Source organism: Folsomia candida, unplaced genomic scaffold (assembly GCF_002217175.1).
Source record: "Folsomia candida strain VU population unplaced genomic scaffold, ASM221717v1 Fcan01_Sc024, whole genome shotgun sequence".
Classification (NCBI taxonomy): Eukaryota; Metazoa; Arthropoda; class Collembola; order Entomobryomorpha; family Isotomidae; genus Folsomia; species Folsomia candida.
The window spans coordinates 1,422,931-1,435,670 of NW_019091216.1; the positions used below are offsets into that span (position 1 = coordinate 1,422,931).

General features: G+C 35.6%; 2 protein-coding genes across 2 annotated transcripts; both read right to left on the reverse strand.

Moving 5' to 3' along the window:
• Nucleotides 1-2,702: 2,702 nt before the first annotated feature.
• LOC110859059 lies at nt 2,703-5,562 on the reverse strand. Its single transcript, XM_035859268.1, has 4 exons — nt 5,041-5,562; nt 4,599-4,962; nt 4,201-4,500; nt 2,703-4,118 (listed from the first exon to the last, which is right to left on the reverse strand). The coding sequence occupies exons 1-4, from the start codon at nt 5,554-5,556 to the stop codon at nt 3,583-3,585; spliced, it is 1,716 nt and encodes a 571-aa protein (XP_035715161.1). The 5' UTR covers nt 5,557-5,562; the 3' UTR covers nt 2,703-3,582.
• Nucleotides 5,532-9,421, reverse strand: LOC110859060 (S-antigen protein-like). Its single transcript, XM_022107923.2, has 3 exons — nt 6,410-9,421; nt 5,804-6,350; nt 5,532-5,735 (listed from the first exon to the last, which is right to left on the reverse strand). Exons 1-3 carry the CDS (start codon nt 6,575-6,577, stop codon nt 5,563-5,565), a joined length of 888 nt encoding a protein of 295 aa, XP_021963615.1. The 5' UTR covers nt 6,578-9,421; the 3' UTR covers nt 5,532-5,562.
• Between the last annotated feature and the right edge of the window lie 3,319 nt (nt 9,422-12,740).

Below are 12,740 nucleotides of genomic sequence, written 5' to 3' on the forward strand. Positions count from 1 at the left end.
TGAGACTTGAAATCATACCTGTTCACTTTCATTCATGTGACTGATTATGATAGAGAATGATGGTGAATGAAAATGAATTTCCTGTGATTTGAATGAAAATGAGTGAAAGATTCAGTCATTTCAGATGAATGACTGTGAATGAAAGGATTTTTCACTCTTTTATTTTTCACCCTATGCTTAATACATGGGGTAAAGTAAGAAATGAAGTCAGATGAATTGAAATGAAATGAGTTTGAAAGAAAATGACTGAATGTAAATGAAAAATTTCAGTCAGTAATCGGGATGACTGACTTTTGAATTAAAACAAAGTTTTTGAACAAGTATGCTTGAAATTGAAATTCCTAGAGTTTATAGTATACTATGAATTTCGTGTCAATTTTTACTATGAATTTCCACAATTTGATCTCGATCGATAAAGCTCTGACTCAATCCGTCCATAAATTTTGTATTTTGTTATATCGTCCGATTTCGAAATTGCAGTTTTTGTGCTTTGGGGGAATATTGATCATGAGACTTGAAATTTTAGTTTTTAGCCAGATGTAACTTTTGCGCAAATTTTCCCTGCTTTCGTAAACATTTTAGATTTAACTCGTTTAGTTGAGAAGTCCACAAAATGTACATGCTTTTACTTTTATATTATCCAATTTCGAATTTGTCATAAAAAAGTTTCGAAATTGCAGAATTTTTAGTTTTTTTTTCTGGGAATTTTTAATCTCTTGGAAGCCTTGAAACTGAAATTTACCAGAGTTTCTATCTACTCGAATGTCAGTTTCGTGTAAATATTAAGTGCGAATTTACACAATTAGACTTTCCTCGTTCTTCACAGCATTAACAAAGCTCAACCCGTCCATAAAATTCGTATTTTCTGTAATTCTAAAATTTAGAATTTTTATTAATTTAATTTTAATTCAATTAATTCATTTCAATAATTAACTTTAAATATTTAATTAGTTTCAGATTTTAGAATTTAGAATTTTTCATTTTTAGACATATTGAGCCTTGAAATTGTTAAAGTGCCAAATATGAATTTCGCACAAATTTTACCTGCTCTCAAATACATTTTAGATTCAATTCGTTTTATTTAAAAGTTCACTATATTTACGTTTTTAATTTTTTATATTATCCAATTACGAATCCCTCATAGAAAAGTTCCTAAATTGCTGAATTTGTAATTTTTTTCTGGGAATATTGGTAATATAATAAACACACTGAAATTAAATCCTGCCCATCAATTTGTGCACATTACGTATTTAATTTTTTAGGGAATGTTGAGCTTACAATTGTTCAAGTTTCTAGGTAAATGTGCAAATTTTACATATAATATACTAGCGTATAAGCCCGTCTCCCGTCGGGCGAGTGAAAATTATAAGCTGGAAATATCTGTCGGTAACGGAAGTGAAAGAAAATTATCTGCAACGCAAGGGAGAGTAAAGAAAGTCACGTTTCGAATGGCGCGAAAAGTAAAAACAAATTAAATTAAAAAAATTCAATGCCTGATGGTAGTTATGTTGGGATGGTCGTAAAATGGTTGTTATTTTGGGTGGTTATCTTGACTATTTCGCTGCGACGTGGGAGGTTAATGTAGACTCACTGAGTACAATAGCACGTCGAAGTAAAATAAATAATGTTCTGACTGTCTAGTGCCTTCGTCAGAATATTTCCGTTTTTCTTTATTCACGGTGTTTGTTAAATTAAATTGGAGGTACAATTGTATTAAGTAAAACCCCAAACCTCCGTCTTCAAACTATGAACCACGATGCGGTGTCGTACTCAATTAATGTAACGGGACCTTACTCCCACTTTATCCAGTCGAGTGACATTTCGGTGTGCTCGCGACTCACTCCCACTCCACTCCTACTCCAATCCGCAGCGGAGTGACCACTTACTCCTAGGGTATAAGTCCGTCTCCTGTACGGGGGTAGTTTCTGTGATTTTCAATATAACTCTAAGGAGTGATTGGGCTAGGGCTGGGCTGGGCTTGGGCACAGTACTACTCGCTACTTCACTCTAAGGAGCGATTGGGCTAGGGCTGGGCTTGGGCACAGTACTACTCGCTGCCCACTTATCTTACCTAAATAACCACCACCCCTCAGATAACCACCATCCCTCAGACAACCACCATATAACCACCATCCCCATAAGCCCATACAAAGAGTAGCACACCTTATGGTATTTAAATTTTTGAATTTAATTTATTTTGAATTTTCGCGCCATTCGAAACTTAACTTTCTCCACTTTCACTTCCGTTTCGGAAAATCACTTTCACTTCCGTTGCCGACAGACATTTCCAGCTTATAATATAGATGTAATCCGAATTTTTTACACGTTTTTATTTGATTTAGAAATTGCAATTTTTAATTTTTGGGAGATTTTGAAATTGCTTAGTTTCTAGTCTAGCCTGCATTTTTTATAAATTTTCACTTTTCGAATTAGCAACATTTTAACACGTACTAACCGCATTTGTGTCTGAGAATACAATTCATTAATAGTTCATTAATAATTTTATTAATTTGCACGTTATCCAATTTCTAAATTGTATAATTTTTCATTTTTTAGGGAAATTGAGTTCGAAATTAGAATTGTTGAAGTGTGTAGCCAAATGCCAAGTTTGTGCAAAATTTCACAATTAATGTATACAATTAGATCGGAATCAATGAAAGAGTCGTTCATAGAAATCATAAAATTAGTGTTTTTATTGCAACTTCATTTTAAAATTTAAGAATTTTTCACATTTTAGGGAATATTAACACTGGAAATTGTCCTAGTTCATAGCCAAATGTGAATTTCGGTCAAAGACACTGATCGAACTTGATGGTAACCGTGGGCCCCTTTGCATTATTTTTCATTGATTGCAATGCAAAATGCTGGGCCCCCGATATTAATTATTATTTTTAGTTGTGTGGTAACAAATCATGGAAGATTAAGCGAGAAAGCAATATGTACATATTTGCAGCCGCATTTGAGGTACTCAACAATGCTCGTTATTCATTTCGGTTTTCGTTGCAATTTTGAGTATTACATATATATATTGTATATTTATAATTTGACAGATTATAATTCGTACATATATACAATACAACTCAGATTTTATTTTTCTACAGCATCATAACTTTACACTGGAATACATACATACATCCATGAAAATGTACACAACACAAAAAAATTGTAACTCAATGAAACCTGAAAAAAACAATACGCAATATTAATATTAGTTTAATTCGCCTAACATGCATTTATAAGTACGGTTGGGATTGCAAACTACGAAATCAATCAGAGTACTCATGTACCTTCCCAAATTATGCCGTACTTATAGATGATCTAAAATTGTGAGTCATTACCAGATTAGAAGAAATAAATGTATATGCATAACCTGACCAAAAACTGCCTTAATGATAATCCTCCGATTCCTCCTCCTCCGATTAAGGTTTTCCGGCGTTAATAATTTCCAGTTTTCTTTTCCGAACGTTAATTGTTGTTGGGTTTTGGTACCTCTGATAACCCAAGTACCACAGCACCTTTTAACAATATAATAAAAATAGACATCTACCATTTACCAGTTATGCTTTTTTACATATAATAATTTTAACTTAGTGTGCAAATATGTGCACAACATCCCAATGTCCGAGCGCCTTGTTTGCATTTACAGTAGAAACCAATTATTGCGTCAGCACCTTTAACTTCTGGGTCGGAAGAATATTCGATCCATAGATCGTGGGCTTTATTGGCTGTAAACCTTGATTCAATCTTGGCTCGCACGATGTTTGGAAATTCTGAATTCAGTTTAATTTCAAAGATTGGAGAATTTTTCATGTGCAGATTAGCGTATCTCTTGGCCAATCCAATCTGATACACTCCAAGGGTTATGTCTTCCAGATCGTCAACGTTAAGCTTCGGGAATTTTGGAAATTCTTTCAGAGAGGCCGTCTTCCATTCCTTAGTCCGGCGATCCATCTTCTCGTCCTCCATTCGCTTTTGTAGTAAATTCTCCCGGTCAGCAAGTTCCAATGCTCGTTCGGCTATCTTATCATGCTTGGGTGAGTGGGTGGAGAGAGGAGGGCAGAAACAGTTAATAAGGGCGCAACCAATTCTGAACAACATGGGCAGCTTCTCAAGGTATCCTGCAATTAATCGCACAGTATAATAACTTTAAAACTTGCACCAACATACATTTGGTACGCATAAATTATTATATAGACTTACCTCCTGGAACCGTCTCTCGAAATAATTTGAACTTTTTCTTGATTCTTCCATTTACTGCCTCCACCAACCATCTAACCAACGTGACCCGTCTTGACTCATTTCCTTGCGAAGTGGTGAATTGTTTATCATCGGTGTCTAGTAGTTCTGGCATATGTGTGAGGTGTCCAAGGCGAAGAAGAGTCTGAATCACGTCTCTGAATCCCCTGTCCAGAATGTGGTGATCGCCCGGTTTCAAGTAAGGTGAATCAGGTGGCAGCTCCGACAGGATGGATTTTAAGATCCCAGCGTCGTTATTCGCACCTGCAATTAAAAATTACGGATTATTTGACAATTATGTAACTTGCAACGGATTATGCATTTTGCTACATCTTCCAGCTTTGCCGCTAAAATACACTTACCATTTGCATAATAAGGACCACACGCAGCCAAGATATACCCTGACGGAAGAACTATCATAAATGGTTTGATTAAATTGCGTTTTTTCTGCCCAGAATAAGTTAGTTTCTGCAGGTGAAAGTCGGCCGGCTTTTCAATATAAATATAGGTTCCATCCATGATAAGAAACAGCTTAGTTGGGTCTTCTTCTTTAAATAGCTTCGAGTATATGGGACGAGAGTGGTCACGAAGGGCTGCTTCACGGGACAAGTGTTCAAAACCGAGGTATTTCTTGACAAAATGGTTGTCCAGCGCTGTAGGGACTGCATCAATGGTCTCACTCACGCATGATTGATTGGGGATTCCAAAAAGACTGCCCAGCACTTTCTGCACACAAGAGTATTTCAGCATTAAGTATTCATTCTAATGAATTTTGCGGTAAGAATAAATCTTAAATATTAATACCTGAGCCAAATTGTGGCGAAGCAGCATAAGGAAGATGGCCAACGCATTTCGGACACTTCGGTTGACACTGTTATGTACATGGCCTGATATTTCTGCTAGCAGCGAGTTAAACTGAATTTTAGAGAATCCGACAAGATTTGGGTAGTCGTCCTTGTCCACGTCAGTTTGATCGTCGAAATTATAACGACGTCTTCTAGCACCTAACTTGTTTCTGTTGCTGCTGAGATCCAAAATCCACTGTGCAAGTTCTTCATCCGACATCAGAACGCCATGTTTTGTAGGTATAATCAACTGCATTGCGTCATCTGTGAAAAGTTTTCCCTCAAGGTGAATATTGCAGCAGCGATTGTCATGAGGGATATATATTTCCTTCTCTGTCCATGCTTGATGAATGGCGCACTTTGGAATCCTTTTTCTGCCGTTGGGGTCATGACAAATAAAGCACCGCTTCTGCGTGGATCCAACGGAGCTGATCATTGGTAAGCGCCGTGATTTACTTGATTGAGTGCTGGACATCGATACTTAGGAGTTGAATGGGTCGCAGGAAAGAGACGAAACGATTGACGCTTGAGAGTGACTTCGGGCGGTCATCGTCACTGTTGTGCCTTGAGTGCTCCATTCTGACTGGATCTCACTTCTGCCACTTATTGAAATAGCCATGGAGTTTTCATGACGGGATGTAGTATCAAATCCACCTGGTAGTTAAATATACTATCATAGTATTGTAGCATTATGATTATAGTATTTAATCTGCTATACTCACTATTAAAATGGACTTCGTCAAGCTCCATGTCCAATAATCCATACTCAAAGCGGTCAATCTCTTGCTGAGCATCGTCATCTTTACCCTCATGAGCATGGTCGTCGTCAGCCCAACAAAAATAGTCGTCGTCACCTCCACGAGCATAATTTTCCTCACGACCACGGTCTCCATCATCGCCACGACCACTATCTTCCTCAGCGCCACCAGCACCGTCTTCATCACCACTACGATGATCTTCCTCCTCAGCGCCATGAGCATCGTCTTCGCCACCGCCACGACGATCTTCCTCCTCAGCGCCATGAGCATCGTCTTCGCCACCGCCACGACGATCTTCCTCCTCAGCGCCACTACGATCTTCCTCCTCAGCGCCACGACAATCTTTCTCCTCAGCGCCACGACGATCTTCCTCCTCAGCGCCACAAGCATCATTGTCTTCTCTTCTCATATTTAATCTTGTTCGGCTCGGTAGAATGACACCCTCTCCCCTTACTTTAGGTTTTGACCTCCGGAATTGTTTCGTCCCTTCATCCTTCAATTGAGAGCGAATCTGCAGAATAAGTAGCAATTAAATACATATTACTAGACTAAATTAAATATTTTTCGTACCTTGATGTGGCATGCTTCGCATATGACCTCGGTTTTGTGTGCTTCCTCCTCATCATGGTACAGTCGACAATACAAGGGCCAGAGTGCAGACGCTCCCAGTCGATGCCGTTTCTGGTTCGACTTAATCCGTCTGTGACAGTCGTCCAAAAAACAAATAGTGTGCGGCATGATTGATAAAAGCAGCTGGATTTATTATAAAGCTCGATCGGGTTATTTTTTGGTATTTTCAAATAATAATAATGCAGCAATATGAAAATATGACTCCATTTAGTTACCTCTAACAACGGTGCACAGCGCAATAAATTAAAATGCATGAGATAAGTATGGCAAAAGTGGTGGTGGTTTACCCTAAAATAAGTGATGACTGCAAAATGTCCCATTTTTTGTTTAAAGTTAAATTCAGTCTTCAGAATATGTAGAAAATTTTAAAACACATTTCAGAAATGGGACATTTTGCAGATATCATTTATTTTGGCTGTAAAGTTGCTCATGAAATTCGATCAGTGTCTTTTAATGATTTCTAAGAGTTAATATTCAAACTTGTGTCAATCAAACCAGGATACCTTTTCAAGCTTAAATTAGGGTAAAAATTCATACAATTTGCGAAATCGGCGAAATAGCGATACATCATCGTGTTTTTGTTATAATAACGGAAATTCATATAATTCGGTTTTATTTGTGAATTATTGTGTTTACGAACATTTTGATAAATAGTGAAAAAATATTGGCAAATTGATCGAAATTTTAGTAATTTGTAAGGGTTATTACAAAATTATGGTTGATAAATAATGTAATTAAAAAAAAAATTGCACAGTTTGGGAACGTATCCGAAGATTAGGAATCGGCGGGATTTACGACGCCGGCAGGAATTTTACCGTAATCGTGGCCAGATTCAAACCCCCCGGAAACATTCATTAAACCCCTCCTTCAAAGAAAATATCTTCCCACCCGCTAAAGTAAAGTAAAAAGAAATTGCACACATATCCGAAAATTAAGGGGGTACAAATTTACCAAATTTTACACAAATATACAGGATCCTCCCCCAATAATGAACCAGGTCGAATCATTTCCGGGCCCAATTAACGGCCAAAATTTTGGGACAAATGTATCTCATCAGAACAAATATGAAGGCGCCCCCGCGCGCGCAAAAATGCCTGCGCCCGCGCATTCGACGAGTAATAATAAGGTCATTAACACAGTGACGACAACAGAAAAATCTGCGGTGTTCCTGACGCCACAAAATCCGGCCACGACGGCACCCTCACCTCCGATAGTGAAGCTCATAATAACGGAAAAAATTGGACCAAGTTACAAAATTGTGACGCAAAATGTACATCATGTGACGAGTAATAGAAATGTGACACCAAAACATGAAATTCTTGTGAGTACGACGACGAAGCCGGTGACGAAAAAATGCGTCACAACTAGGGTTGGTCCTATCCAATCCGATAATATCCGATCCGTCGGATCGGATCGGATATTTTTATCCGACCATTTGCTACAACATGGTCGGATAATCCGACGGATCGGATTGGGTCGGATCGGATACATGTTATAGTAAGTGGTCGGATAATCTCGGATAATCCGATCGGATCGGATCGGATCGGATGACCAACCCTAGTCACAACGACGACCACTTCGCAACCTCATAATCAAAAAAATGCTACAGTTCCGGTGTGAATTATAAAAGTTTGCAAAAAATTTACAAATTGTACTCTGATCTTTGTTTTAAATTGGGGAAAATTTGCAAAGTTTAACGAAAGGTATGTTGATCATGATCATAAAAAATGCTGGTATTAAGTTATTGCTGACCGGAGTACTTGTATGTATGACTTTGTTACCGGTATTGGTAATAACGGGCACTACGGTTTAGTAATTTTATGGCAATCAAAAATTTAACAACTCAGAAACAAACTAGTACCAATCCGGTAACAAGTTATTGCCAAATCAAAACCTATACAGAGTATATATCAGATTATGAGATTTTTAAGTGTAGGATTTTATGTAAAGTTTTTTTGTCAATATTTTGACGATTTAAAAAAAGTTGACTAAACCACGAGGAATTTCTTAAAATGTAGCTATTTAACGTTGTTTTTCATATTTATGAATATCTATTACTGCAAAAACTGGCTATAGATATATAATTGTATTGGTGAGTATTATTTTTTAATAACCCAGCTCTGGTTTCTACTTTTTTTTAAAAAATTACTACATATTTTTCATTTCCATTTCTCAATGTTCACTTTGCAACGTTGTGGCAATGAAAAGGTTGCAATTGAGAAACAAACTGCCACCAATCAGGTCGGTTGTTACCAATTGGTAATAATTGGTAGTGAAAAATATTTAGTAATTTCAGAAAAAGTAGAAAACCAGAGGTGGGTTATGAAAAAATAATACTCAAAACAAAAGACTTATATATCTATAGCCAGTTATTGCCGTAATAGATGTTCATAAATATGAAAAACGCCGTTAAATAGCTACATTTTACATCCCTCGTGGTTTAGTCAACTTTTTTAATCGTCAAAATATCGATAAAATTCCCGTATTTTAAATAAAACGGAAAAATACTCACATAAAGCACTACACTTAAAAATCTGATAGTCATACTGATATCCGCTCCGGTAATAATTTCCTACCCGATTGGTGGAATTTTGCTTCCCAGTGGTAAATTTCCCATTACCACGATATCACTAAATTGTAATGATTTAATTCAATACGATTACCGAGTGACGAGTTTATACATATGCGACTCTACCAGATTTTTAAGCGTATACACTCTTAGGAAACTGGTATTAAATCATTACTGACGAGAGTATTTACATGTATGTATGACTCTACCGGCACTGGTAATAACAGACATTACCATTTAGTAATGTAGTAATGAAAAATTTACCACTGCTACCAATCCGGTAGGAAGTTATTGCCAAATCAATACCAGTAGTATGTAATGTACTTATCTATCTGACTCTTTTTTTAAAGTTTATTGTTTTAAAACTGTGTGTAATTATTTTTGGTATTATTTACTTGAAATACGTAAATTTATCAAATACGTAAGTAAATCAATATTTTGACGGTTAAAGAAACGAAAAAAAAGTTGGCTCTAAACCATGAGAGGGATTTCTAAACCTGAGAAAATCTGATAATTCAGTTTTTTAGCGAGTTTTCATTGTCTTGTTTTTGTAAACCATTAAAATTTCAAAACATGAAATATTTGAAGTCTTATGGAAGTTAAATGTACGTATTTAACGCCACTTTTTAATGTTACGATTATCTTAATGTAAAGATTAGTGACAGATATGCATTTTTTATTGCATGTAGATTACCTACCAAAATTTTAATGTTCTCAATTTTCAGCTAGTAGTTAATTACTTTTAATTCTAAATTAGAATTTCTAATATCTAATTACTTATTAAAGTAATTATATTAGATAATATATTAGATTATATTAGATTATTATAATAATTAGATTGTAATTACTTATATTTCATAATTACTATGTAAATATTTGTGCGATTCAATCAAAATACGTAAATGTTATCAAGATTTTGAAGATTTGAAAAACGAAAAAAATTGCTCTTAACCACGAGGAATTTCTTAAGCTAACAAGGGAAATGTAATTATTCGACGTCGTTTTATACATTTATGAATTTTTATTATGGTAAGAACTGACCAAAGATACAATCATTATGTGGATCAAATTAGATTTTCTACTTTTTAAAAAAATTGCAACTATTTTTCATTACCATTTCTCAATGTTTATTTCGTTTAGTAACGTCGTGGTAATGAAAACTTTACCACCGAGCAGCAAACTATTGCCAATGGGTAGGAAGTTATTACCAAATCAGTATCAGTACTAAGTAGCCATTTAACTCTTCCAGATTTTTTAAACTGTGCAAATTTTTAAGGGTTTTTTTACGAAGACTTGAAATCTTTATTTTGTTTTACATGACAGATTCCTTTCCGAGTGGTAACGCTACTATGAAAAGCGTGCATGAAGTTGGGTCTCTCGAAGATAACCTTGTTTTCTCGGAGTAACGGATCCGATATGCGTTTAACTGTCCGTAATAATTAGATTGTTGGTATGCAGATATGAAATATTTACTGAAATTTGTTACCAGAATTGGACTAGAACTCGTGACCCAGTTGTAAAAAACGAGGCGAAAGTGCGATACGAAAACTTGATGAGAAGAGTAATGTATTAGATAAGGTGTGTGATAAGAAATATTAATTTGGCACATCAAATCGTGATTCTATGTAAACGATGTTATTTTTGGAGAATCATTCTCTGGATGAGTTTGTTCCCAACAAAAGCAAAAACGAGGAGAAAGCACACGGGAGAAGTTTTACGAATAAAATTATACACTCTATAATGAATGGGACGAATATGAAAAACTATGCAGATGCTGGAATTAGCGAGAAAAATCATGAGATTCATGCTACACCAAGAGTGAACCTGTTGTACATAAATTTGATGGTATATAGGATTAGATGACGAATAACCAAAATCTTTAAAATCAGCACCTTTTTAATAATTTCTCTCTTCTGGAAATTTATTTTTAAAATTCTGGACGACTAATTTGTAGAGTAGGGAGTTCCCAATTTTTGAAAAATATACACTCCAGATTTTGACAATTTTAAACGAGGCAATCTCAAATTTGGGAAATCTTCAGAGAAATTGGAACTCGTCGAAACTGGCTCAAAAAACTCATCGCCATTCCATCAATCAACTCACCGACTACAAATTTGTCGTTCAGAATTTTTAAATAAATTCCCAGAGGTGAGAAATTATTGAAAATGTGCTTATTTTGGCGATGAGTCATCGAGTCCTACGGTATATTTTGAAATATAAATTCGAAATATCCCACGTCAAGTATGCCGTTTCCTTGTGGTAAATGTTTTTTCCTTTTTGAAAGTTATGAATTGGAAATTCATGTCGATACCAGTGACGCAACGCGAGCCTGTGCGTTCATTAATAATTATTTGCATAGTTATTTTATACAAATATATACAGATACATAGGTATTAACTATCTTATATAATTATCTTATATATAATTATCATACGGAGATATCTATTTTTTAATAATCCCGGAAATACTAGTATTTATGTATATAAAATATGAAAATCTGAGCTTTCTACAATTTTTTTTATCAAATTATCATTTTCAACTCAGGAGGACAACCCTTCACCGACAGAATGACCGATCTTGATGCCCTTTGGATATGTTGTAGTCCTAGGTGAGTCTAGCAAAAGTGAAGAAGGATTTCATTCCATGGCCCCATTTGCGCCCGCCACACCCACTCAAAGGTGCAAAAATACCCTGTTTTGGTTCATTAAAAAAACCACCAAAAATCCATTTTTGGTCGGATTTTCACAATTTAAGCATTTTTGTGACCTTAGATAGTTGCTTTATCATATCCAATAGCAAACTCAACTTTTTCGAAATTTTGATTTTTTCGAAATCCACGAAATTTTCGAAAATACTCAAAAAATTCAAAAAATTGAAATTCATGTCGGATACGATAAAACAACTATCTGGGATCAGAAAGGTGCAAAAATTATCAAATGTAATGAACTAACAATGACCCCACTTCGTCGGCTAGGGGGGGAAGAGATGATGGGCAAGTTGATCGTCGTCGTTGTTGTGCATCGCAAAATAAATTGGAGGCAGGGTGAGATTTTGTGAGACAAAGTCAGGACAGGTTTTATTGCACGTATTAAGATGCAGGCAGCCGACTCGCTGTCGATGGTCACTCTTGTTCTTACTTATATACCATACGTATACCTATTTAGTCTACTTATATGTCTAACCGGTTATTGGGTGGTAAGAGTTGCCTTTTTGACATAGTGATCATTGATCACTAACACAACTACGAAAAGGAGATAGTGAGAGTTGCAGATCTAAAGAACCAGTTTTTCAATAAGGATTTTGGCCAAGACCACATGTTTACAGAGTAGATATTGCAATTAAAATTGCAACCGAAAGTGAGTCAATCACTTTCACACAAGACAACGTGATACCTAAATAATCCGGTTCTTCACAATATCCGACTTTCTTATACCGGGCCCCGGTCCAAAATTAAATGTGAGATTTAATTTAGTGGTCTACCTTATTGTTGTTTACAATTATTAGTGATTTTAAAGGTAGTGTTATTTTAACAGAGTTGGTAAATTAAACTAATTCGTAAAATAAACCAATTAACCAATATAAACCGATGTTTGACAATAAGGAGTACTTATGTTAACAAATTTGAGCATAATTTGAAAATTTTTTTAATAGAAGTAGATGGATTTTGTAAAGTTGAATTTCTAACAGAGTATGGAAATATAT

Excerpts from the sequence above, each read along its gene's own strand:
- LOC110859059 (XM_035859268.1), bottom strand. The coding sequence starts at position 5,556 with ATGTCCAGCACTCAATCAAGTAAATCACGGCGCTTACCAATGATCAGC. Across the intron at positions 4,963-5,040 it reads TTCGCCACAATTTGGCTCAG|AAAGTGCTGGGCAGTCTTTT; the intron begins GTATTAATATTT and ends TCTTGTGTGCAG. Across the intron at positions 4,119-4,200 it reads TCGAGAGACGGTTCCAGGAG|GATACCTTGAGAAGCTGCCC; the intron begins GTAAGTCTATAT and ends GATTAATTGCAG.
- LOC110859060 (XM_022107923.2), bottom strand. The coding sequence starts at position 6,577 with ATGCCGCACACTATTTGTTTTTTGGACGACTGTCACAGACGGATTAAG. Across the intron at positions 6,351-6,409 it reads GCGAAGCATGCCACATCAAG|ATTCGCTCTCAATTGAAGGA; the intron begins GTACGAAAAATA and ends CTTATTCTGCAG. Across the intron at positions 5,736-5,803 it reads TGACGAAGTCCATTTTAATA|GTGGATTTGATACTACATCC; the intron begins GTGAGTATAGCA and ends TTTAACTACCAG.